Source organism: Odocoileus virginianus, chromosome 5 (assembly GCF_023699985.2).
Source record: "Odocoileus virginianus isolate 20LAN1187 ecotype Illinois chromosome 5, Ovbor_1.2, whole genome shotgun sequence".
NCBI classification, from domain to species: Eukaryota; Metazoa; Chordata; class Mammalia; order Artiodactyla; family Cervidae; genus Odocoileus; species Odocoileus virginianus.
This window is the reverse complement of record NC_069678.1, coordinates 83499982-83511216: the sequence shown is the minus strand read 5'-3', so window position 1 is coordinate 83511216 and position 11235 is coordinate 83499982. Positions and strand designations below refer to the sequence as shown.

General features: G+C 41.4%; 1 protein-coding gene across 1 annotated transcript; it reads left to right on the top strand.

Moving 5' to 3' along the window:
* The first annotated feature begins 674 nt into the window (after positions 1-674).
* LOC110151353 (olfactory receptor 2A5-like) lies at positions 675-2315 on the top strand. The gene has a single exon (XM_070467170.1). The coding sequence runs from the start codon at positions 1368-1370 to the stop codon at positions 2313-2315; it is 948 nt and encodes a 315-aa protein (XP_070323271.1). The 5' UTR covers positions 675-1367.
* The last annotated feature ends 8920 nt before the right edge of the window (positions 2316-11235 follow it).

The following is an 11235-nucleotide window of genomic DNA, read 5'->3' as shown; positions in this document are numbered from 1 at the left end:
TTCAACTTCAGTCCTTCCAATGAACACCCAGGACTGATCTCTTTAAAGATGCACTGGTTGGATCTCCTTGCAGTCCAAGGGACTCTCAAGAGTCTTCTCCAACACCACAGTTCAAAAGCATCAATTCTTCGGTGCTTAGCTTTCTTTATAGTCCAACTCTCACATCCATACATGACTACTGGAAAAACCATAGCCTTAACTAGACTAGTTAAAGGTAGATAACTGCTAAAAGGTATAAAAAGGAACTTGAAGAAATCCAGAAGTAGCAAATGAAAAAAGAAAAAAAGCAGCTATTGTCTTATAGCTAAAGAAGAGTTCACAGGGCCTAAGGATTTAGGAGTTACTTCCATCCTTCTTGGACTTCCCTTGTGGCTCAGCTGGTAAAGAATCTGCCTGCAATGCAGGAGACTGGGGTTCGATTCCTGGGTTGGGAAGATCCCCTGGAGAAGGGAAAGGCTACCCACTCCAGTATTCTGGCCTGGAGAATTCCATGGACTGTATAATCCATGGGGTTGCAATGAGTCGGTCATGTTTGAATGACTTTCACTTTCCCTCCTTCTTCCTCCTCCTCTTGACACCACTATCTTCTCTAACCAGAAAGAAAAAAAAAAAAAAAAAACTAAGCTCAGACTTTTTCAGAGAGGATGTGACTGCCACAGGAATACACAGTCTGCAACTGGAAGTTAGGGTGGAGTCACAGGCCAGAGTTCTCCTAGAAGTGATCACTGGGTAGGGAGAATGTGTGTGGCCTGAGTATGTGACTGTGTATGGTCCCCACCAACCCACTGGCATTCCAGGTGAGTAACTGAGGAAGGAGAAATTGAAGCCCCAACCTCAATCTCCTCCTTCTATCATCACTTTGCCCCTCTGTCACCCTTTATTGATAAAGCTTCTTATTGTCAGTTGTCAAAGAAACATGTTCTCAGGGTGAGGAGAGGCTTGTAACACATCCAGACAAATGACCTTAAGGCAGAAGGGAAGAGCACTTCTGCAGGTTTGGGGGCTGGAGATGATATTGTGTAAGTTGATTGTTACTAGATATTTGAGCAACCAATTTTTCCTCTGAGGGTTGGGGAATAAGCCTGGGAGATTGCAAATGAATATTTATTACTACTTAGTGTTTTAAGGTATTGTTTTAATACGAGATACTTTGTATACATTGCCCCAACTCTTCCTAAATGCCCTGAAAGATGAGTGTTATTAGCCTCATTTTACAGATGAGGCTCAGAGAGGTTAAGTAACTGTGCAAGCCTCTAGGTGAGTAGTGGACTCAAAATTAAAATCATAGCCTGTCTGCCTCCAGTTCTTATTCGACTATCATATTTTAGATGGCATTTAAATAAATGTGATCCTCTTATAGGCCCATCATGTGGATGTCTCCAGGTCAGAACCAAACCTGGGTTTCTGAATTTATCCTGCTTGGCTTCTCCAGTGACCCCACGACCAACAGGATCCTCTTCAGTGCCTTCCTTCTTCTTTACCTGAGCTCAGTCCTGGGCAATGGGCTCATCATCACCCTGGTATGCCTGGACATGCATCTCCACACTTCCATGTATTTCTTCCTCTGTATCCTCTCCCTGCTAGATATAGGCTGTGTAACTACCACCATGCCCCAGATGTTAGTGCATCTTCTTTCTCTATCTCAGACCATCTCCTTTGCTGGCTGTTGGCTACAGATGTACATCTTTGGTGCCCTGGCCTTGACTGAGTGTTTTTTGCTTGTCGTCATGGCCTTTGACCGGTATGTGGCCATCTGCTCTCCACTGCGTTATACTGTCATCCTCAGCTGGGGCCTGTGCACACAGCTGTCTGCTGGGACCTGGGCCTGTGGTTTCTTCTTCTCTCTGATCCACACTTTTTTCACCATGAGGCTGCCATACTGTGGGCCCAACAGGGTCAACCACTACTTCTGTGAAGGCCCCTCAGTACGAAATTTGGCTTGCATGGATACTCATGTCGTTGAGATGGTGGACTCGGTCATCAGTGTCTTCATGGTTGTTGCCCCACTGACCCTCATTGTGGCCTCCTACATCCGTATTGCCCAGGCCATTGTCAAGTTCACGTCCATGCAGGCCCGCTGCAAGGCTTTCTCCACCTGCGCTTCCCACCTGACTGTGATCACATTCTTCTATGCTCCAGCCACCTACATCTACATGAGACCCAATTCAAGATATTCCCCTGAGCAAGACAAGCAGATCTCACTCTTTTATAATGTCTTCACTGTCCTGCTTAATCCTGTGGTCTACAGTCTGAGAAACAAGGACATCAAGGGGGCTTTTCTCAAAGTGATGGGGAAGGGTAGAGTGGCCTGGTGAATTGGGAGGCAGGCAGAGTCTAAGGTAGAATGTCCAATGTTGAGAAAAGGTGGAGTATCTATAATGCATAAAACCAACATTATACATCTTAAACAACATAGTACTTGGTCAGTTGCACAAAGGTGGAAGTGAAACCAACATGGCTGTCTTGATCAACTTGCTACATTGTGGCACAATAACTCAATCTCAGTGGCTTACAACAGTGAAAGTTCATTTATGTTCATATTCAATGTCAGATGTAAATAGACTGTGGCCTTCTGCCACTGGATTCTTCGATCCCACCCAAAGTAGGAGGTTCTATCTTGAAAATGCTAGTCTTATGACAGAGAGAAAGGAATAATGGCTGAAATATTAATACATGATAACTCTTTTTTAATGTTTTTATACATTGTTTCTTTTTTAAAATTTTGAATTAGAGGATAATTACTTAACAATATTGTGATGGTTTCTGCCATATATCAACATGAATTGGCCATAAGTATACATATGTCCCTTCCCTCTTGAACTTCACTTTCACCTCCCTCCCTAATGTTTTAATACATTTTTTTTAAGAATCTGACAGAATGATCAGAAGAACAATAGAATAATATGTTACATAACAGGTTATTGTGAAGAATATACAGCATGGAACCATGTGAGTAAAATATGTATGCACAGGAGAAAAATACAACTTTTGACAATATTTTATATATAATTATCTTTCAGACTAGGTAAAATTATACTTGTTAGATTACAAAATTTTTAGAAACTAAGATGCATCACATTAAAATGGAGGAATAAAAATTAATCTTTAGTCATTTAATTTCATTCTCTAATCTATTTCCATGTACTCTATTTAAGTGTGAATGGATGTATACTGATGCTTATGAAGGAAGAAATAAAGACAGATAAGGAACATTTCTTCCAGCTTACAAACAAGAAGGCATAAGGGAAGATATTTTTTTTTTCTTTCTTTTTAAATTGAAGTATAGTTGATTTACAATGTTGTGTTAATTTCAGGTATACAACAAACTGACTCAGTTATATGTATGTTTGTATATATAAATCTATTTTTTTCAGGTTCTTTCCTCTTATAGATTATTAAGACATAATGAAAGTAGTTCCCTGTGTTATACAGTAGGCCCCTGTTGGTTATCCATTTTATATGTAGTAGTGTCATATATTATTTCCAAGCTCTATGTTTATCCTTCTCCCCTGACCTTTACCCCATGGTAGAGATAAGTTGGTCTTCTGTGTCTGTGAACCTATTTCTATTTTGTAAGTTAGAGCATTAACTTGGTCAGGTTGATAAGGAGTCCAAGTCTAAAGGCCCTTTAAGGAGGAGGTGAACATTCTTTCTTTTTCACATTCTTCTCCTTAAACATGAAGGCCTCATAGGCAGCAGAATCTCTTGCTCAAGGACATGCTTTTTTTGAGCTCAGAATGTATTCTATGGGGGAAGGTCTGGGTACAACTTCCATAGCCTTGAGCTCTGGGTTAACCTGTTCCTTCTGGCTAATCTCATGCTGATGTCATCCCAAGGATGTATGTTACAGGAAAGGGTCTGGGCAAAATTTTCACAGCCTTGAAGTATTTTTTCTATTCTCAGAAGTTAGCAGAAAATTATTCAATGCTCTGCTTACAGTAGCGAGGTGGGTAATCTTTCTACCCCCATCTGATATCTATGTCATAAACTTTTTTCTGTCACTATCACTTTAACAAAATTTCTACTACACAAAAGTCCGAGTGACTGAGACTGTCTTTGGTCCTGGAGTTAAATCTTCTTCTTTGGAGACCACGAATCCAATGGAATACCATAAACTTTCGTCTATCATCCTGGGGGCTCATCCAGGATCCCAAGACAAGGTGTAAGCCATCATTTTAAGAGCTAAGCTGAAACTATCAGAAATAAGTTCATTTGTGTTTTTCTTTTAGATCCCACATATTAGCGATATCATATAATATTTGTCTTTTTCTATCTGACTTACTTCACTTAGTATGATACCTCTTAAAGCTTCCACTCAGAAGTGACACTCATCTCTCTGCTCACATCCTATTGGTCAAAAACATCCTATGGTTAAGCCTCATGGCAAAAGGGCAGGAAGTATTTTCCTCCCACAGAAAACTAATGCAGGTCACGTGGCAGTGGGGATGGATGTATATTCCTTCTACAGTGAAAGCAGCAAATAATGGAGGTGATAATATAACCTACTCTAGGGGCACTGAAACCAATAGAATACTTGCAATCAACATGAAACATGGTACCTGTAAGTGACGTGGTACATGGACACAGTAGACGGTCAAGGTGCTGTAAGCAGTCAAAGTGGTACATGTAAACAATAGATATCTATCTGTAGCCAACATTTTGAAAATCAAGCCACTAGTGAATACTCTGTAATGACCTATATGGGAAAAGTTTCTAAAAACAGTAGATACATGTATAATTGACTCACTTTACTGTGTCCCTGAGACTAACACAACATTACACATAATTATACTCAAATAAAAATTTATAAAAGAAGAAAGGAAATTTAAGCCAGTATTATATGGGGCCAATGTAACCCACAGACCAGACTTGGTGGATGGATCTGATATCGTTCATGGGGCTGATGTGGTATATTCTGCATCATCTTGTGGAAGGACACAGAACTTGGCATTAATTGACCTGAGTTCTAGTCCCAACCTTGCTAACTTGTTTTGTTCCTTTGGACAATTTACTTCCTTTCTCTGGGACTTACTTTACTTAGCATCTCAACTTCAAGGGCTTTCCTCATAGCTCAGTTGGTAAAGAATCTGCCTGCAATGTAGGAGACCCCGGTTCAACTCCTGGGTTGGAAAGATCCACTGGAGAAGGGATAGGCTACGCACTCCAGTATTCTTGGGCTTCCCTTGTGGCTCAACTGGTAAAGAATCCACCAGCAATGCAGGAGACCTGGGTTTGATCCTTGGGTTGATGATCCCCTGGAGAAAGGGAAGGCTACCCGCTTCAGTATTCTGGCCTGGAGAATTCCATGGATACAGTCCATGGGGTGGCAAAGAGTCGGACATGACTGAGCAACTTTCACTTTCACTTTCAACAGTTTCTAAGACCTCTGTGTCTCTAAAATTCTATGTCACAGTAGGTGGGGTGCATGAAACTCAAATGCAGTAAACTTGTGAATCTTCTATGAACCCTAAAATGAATTAGGAAACCATAGAAGAATAAATGATCTGCATGTGTGCAGCCCGCTTGGGGCTCTCAGCATCAGACTTAGCATGGACATCCAACTTTCTTTCATGTATCATTGGTGACCAAGAGGTCTTCGGAAGAGTCAATTCCAGTATTTCTTGAGCATCCATTAAGACCCAACCAATACTGGGTCCTGTGGAAGCCAAGACAGATACATGGAGAGATTTACAGTCTTGAAATGATAACATCACAACCAATGAAGGTGCCACAGTGACCTGTGGAGACTGATGGCCTCGTAGGAGGGAGATTCTCTCAGTGGGTGCCAGACACTGGAAACCAGGCTCCACCTGACCCCACTCCCATCACCACCGCATACCTCACCACTTTGTATTCTATCCAGAGCTTAGCATCAGGTAGAAGAAGGGAAACCCAAGAAAGGTTTTTTCTGTCTCTCGGCAGCTAGCCCTGGTCCTCTCTCTCTCTTTAAATTGAAATACAATTTCTTTTAAAATTTTATGCTAGTTTCTATTTTTTCTCCAACCAGTGGAATGATAGGATAAAATAAAAATTAAGCTTAATTACTGAGAAATGAACTTGTAGACCTCTCAGGTGTTCTATATGATATAGAAAAAATGGAGGAAGGAAACCCACTTACCAAGAGCTGACAGGTAAGGTTGTGGTCATGAATTAAGATTTAGCTGATACCCAAGGATGAGCATCACCCATGCAAAGAACCAGGAGAAGGGCATTTCTGGCAAGAAGATTCCAGGTAGAAAGGCCTAGGAAAGGACTTTGAGTTTTCAGGAAAGGGCTTTGAATTGTCTGCAGAGCTGGAAGAAGGCTTATATAGTCATAAGTAAGTGAGCAGGAGAGGTAGAGATAACACTGAGAAGTAGGCAAAGGACAATCCTACAGATCCATATGAAAAGTGTTTATTTTATTCTAGGTGCACTGGGAATGCTTAGATCCTTACTGGGGAAGTGATGCAGTTTTATGGGTGATAAGCTCTGCTGCGAGCGTGACTTGAGGTGCTTGGAAAGGAGGTGAGAGAAAAGGTCTTTGAGGATGAGAATGTTTGGGAACTCATAGGCCAGGAGTCAGGAAAAGGAACTTCCCTCTTGGAGAGCTGAGGGGCATGTGGTATCCATGGGAAAATTCCAGGTTGAGGATGTTGGGAGAGGTGATTGCTGATAGTGAGGTTAATGTTGAGAAGACAGAGAGAGAACTAGGAAAAGGCAGAAGAGGAGATCTGGGGGATGAGACGAGGTTTTAATGAGATGTGGGCATCTGGGAATAATGAATGACTAAGGACCTGTGAACTTCCAGTGAGACTGTAATTTTACCCGTAGCACTTAGACACAAATTTGGGTGGTAGTATGGTTCCAAAGCATTCACTGAGAGATGTAACAGGGCTGGCTAGGCAGGGGGTTGAGTACTGATGCACCAATGGTGTGGCAAAGTTCCAGGCAGCATTTCAGAGGATTTCAAGCAGAAAGTGAAGGGTCCCATAGGTTGTTGGAACGTTCCCTCCATCTGGGAAGTGGTAAGGAGCTATGTGGCTGGTGGAAGGAACTTAAAACTTTTGAGAGCTGGGTTTGTGGGAAAGGGGGCTGCCTGGGGAAGAGGTCTTGTCTCTTGGAGTTCCTTCCAGAAGATGTGGAGTCTATCTTGTGGCTCTCCTACAACTAGAGTCAGGAATCAAAATAGTGGAGAGTGAATCTTGTGGGTGAAGTGATGAGGTTTTATCTGTCTCTCCCCTATTTTTAAGAACCTGGGATGAGGACCAGGGTGGAGAAGAGAGGGTGACTATTTTCAGAAGAATGGCTTGGGAGTACCGATGAGGGGCTTGGATTGAAGAGGAACAGTTAGTGGTGAAGACCTAGGCATAATATCTGAAGGTGCTAGACTTGGATGGTGGCACTGAGTGGGGAGGTGTTGAAAGATGTGATGAGGAAAGAAGCAAGAGCCTCTTGATGGGTAGGTGAAAAGGGGAGAAATCAAGGAAGCTTCTGGGGTTTAAAGCAGATTTACTACTGTCTCTGCTTCCTTGCAGTTCACCGATGGGGATGGTTGGTTGTCAACTGTCATCACTGATCCCTGGCACTGGTGACAGGAAGTCACAGCCCCTGTCCTCATGGAATTTGCATTCCACACACCAGCTGTTCTTAGGAAGCCTATAGGAACATATGGTTGGGGTTGAAAAAAATGTTGTTAAATTCATTCTCTGTTAATTTGGCCTCTATGAGGGGTGTTGTTTTTTTTATTTTTACATGGGCTTTTCTAGAACCTGCGGCAGTAAGCTTGGCACCGTCCCTCCCAAACGCCCTGGGTTCCTGAGCCACCCTCTCTCTGCCTTGTCTTCCTCGGCTCCTCCTATCCTGTCCTCCGGCTCCACCAGGACAGCGAGGGCTCTGGGCAGCCTTCCCTGACCGCCCTGGGCTGAGTGGGCCCTGGCGGTCCCTCAACGCGCCCACAGCACCCAGGGCTTCCCTCTGTTGTCCCAGGCGTCACACTGCATAGACTGGAACAGGAGCCTGCGGGCCGGGACCTGGTCTGTTCCCACTGTGTCCCCTGCTGCTTGGAGCGGGGCCTGGCCCATGGCAGGCACTCAGGGACTGCATGGTGTGGCCTCGTTCCCTCCCCCAGAGAGTGAGGTCTGTGGGGGAAGCGCCACGTCCACCGCAGGCCCCACCCCGGAGCCTGGCCCCGACAGGTGACCAACAGACACTTGTTGACTAAATGAGTGAATGATCTCGCCTTCTCAGTGTCCTGCTGGATCCTCATCTTGTCTCAGTCTTGAAATTGGGAAATGCTAAGTAGTCATGTATGGATGTGAGAGTTGGAGTATAAAGAAAGCTGAGCACTGAAGAATTGATGCTTTTGAACTGTGGTGTTGGAGAAGACTCTTGAGACTGCAAGGAGATCCAACCAGTCCATCCTAAAGGAAATCGGTCCTGAATATTCGTTGGAAGGACTGATGCTGAAGCTGAAACTCTAATACTTTGGCCACTTGATGCAAAGAACTGACTCATTTGAAAAGACCCTGATGCTGGAAAAGATTGAAGGTGAGAAGGGGATGACAGAGGATGAGATGGCTGGATGGCATCACCGACTCAATGGACATGAGTTTGAGCAAGGTCCAGGAGTTGGTGACGGACAGGGAGGCCTGGCGTGCTGCAGTCCATGGGGTCGCAAAGAGTCAGACACAACTGAGTAATTGAACTGAACTGAACTGAAGTTTTGTCCTCAGTCCTCTTGTTGTATCTATATTTTCTCTCTCAGTGATTTTACCAAAGATAAGAATCCAATGAAAACAATAATAATACTTAAAATAGTAAAAATAAAGCATTGTCTATGTGCTGGATAGAAGCCAAGCACTATGTGTGTGCACATAGTTGAAAGTGTGTGTGAGTGTGTTTATTTTTATGTATATGTTTGTGTTTATGAGTGTGTATATGTGTATGTGAGTGTGAAGAGGGGAAAAATACAAACCCCAGACTGGGAGAAATTATTGCAATATGTGTATACATATATATAATTGTTTGATATATATATATATGACAAAGGATGAGCACATAGAATATATTTAGTATGTATATAAATCTATAAGAGAATTACCAAAAAAAGATACAGTAGAAAAGTAAGTAAAGGACTTAAAACACTTCACAAATGATGAAATAGGAATTTCCCTTAAGCATATGAAAAGATGTCATTAATCTTCATTAGTACTAACAATAAGATACCCATTCTCAATCACTAGATGACTACAAAACTAGGAAGTAGGAGAATAGCAAAGGGGTGGTGAGCTTGTAGAGGCTGGCCCATCTCATACACACCTGGTGGGACTGTGAATTGTACTACTGCATTACCCAGTAATGTTAATCCTGGCAATGCAAATGGGAGAATCTCTGTATAGGTGGATGAAATCACATGAATGCAAGAATGTTTACAGTGACATGCTTTGAAATAGCAAAAGCCTTTTGTTTCCCAAATGTCCATCAACAAAACAATGGGTGCATATTCTTGAGACAGTAGATTCATATGATGGAATATTGGAGAGCAATAAAATGAATTCAGTTATCAAGTGATCAAGATAATATGAAAGTCAAAAGCATGATGTTGAACAAAAGCAAGCCACAGAATCCATACACTATGGTTACATGTATATAAAGTTGGTAAATAGAAAAAAAAACTATATCTTACATAAAGCCATACATATATGTGATAAAACTACATAGAGAAATAAGGGAATAATTACAAAGTCCAGGACAGAGTGGGAGTGTGCGTGGATGAGAAGAATATAATCAGGGGATGCACTGGAACTGGTAATTTTCTATTTGCTCTCCTGTTGGTGGGTTCACAGATCTTCATTTTATTATAGTTCTTTAAATATTACATACATGTAGCATACAGTCTTTTGTATGGTTGTTACAAGAAAACATGCTGCATGCAAAAAAAGAGAAGAAAAAGAGAGCAGGTAGATAAGGTGTGGAAATCATTTATTTTATTAGCAGGACCAAAGCAAACAAAACCAAATGTTGCAGCATATAAATGGCTATTTATGGCTTGGGATAAAATCCCCAGTGTTTTCACCATACATGGATTCAAAGAGTCTGTCATAAGTGGTATACTCCAGAAAACTGTTAGAGAAGTCAAAAAGTGGTCTTGGTGATGACAAAGACAATGATACTGAATAAAAAAATTCTAAAATATTTTAATAAAATAATAGTAAAAAGAATTAACTTAAAAATTATTTTGGGGGTATTTTCCTGGTGGTCCAGTGGTTGAGACTTTCAGTGCAGGAGATGCGGGTTTGATCCTCGGCTGGGAAGCTAAGATCCCACATGCCTCATGGTCAAAAAACCGGAACACAAACAATAGAAGCAGTGTTGTGACAAATTCAATAAAGAGTTTAAAAATGACCCACATGAAAAAAAAACTTTTAAAAATTAAAAAAAAATTAATTTTATTGAGGTTACACTGATGTATAGCATCATATAATTTTCACGTGTACATTATATTTCCCCTTCTGTGTATCTTACAACATGCTCCCCATCAAAGACTTACCTTCTGTTTGTCACCATACATTTTAATCTTTCTTCCTCCTCAATCCCATTTCTTCCTCCTCAATCCCAACCCACACCCCCACCCCCACCCCCACCCCAATCTGGCAAATGTTACTCTGTTCTCTGTATCTATGCATTTGTTTTGTTTGGTTTGTTCATTTATTTATTGTTTATCAGTTTTTTATATTGCACATAGAGTGATTTTAAGTCCTAATTACCTTCCCTTTATGATAGATGAAAATTTAATGTACACTCCCCACCCTATTCTTCTTTATCATCCTTTCAAATAGTTGTATCATGATCTCAGATAAACCAGTAATCAGTGCTTATGTCATTATGATTGTTTAAATACCAATCACTTTACAGTTAGGTATACTATAAAAAAGTTTACTTTGTAGTACAGCTTTTTTTTATCTTGAGTTAATTATCACCTTATATCTTTATCTGTGCCTTGTTTTCCTTCTTTATCCTTATTTCTTCTTAATGCTTTGTCATCTTACCCACCTTATAATTTTTCCACTCTAATCTAGATCTGTCGTACACCTGTTCCCTATCTCTTTAGAGATTCTACTTTGGGTTCACTATTTCCTGGATCCCATGTTCGTATCTTAGCTTGCCCCTTCTGCTGTATGCAACTTTCTGGTAGGAAAGGGAACGTGGGAGATGGACTTGTATCTGCTTGCATCTCTGCAGTTGCCTTTAACTT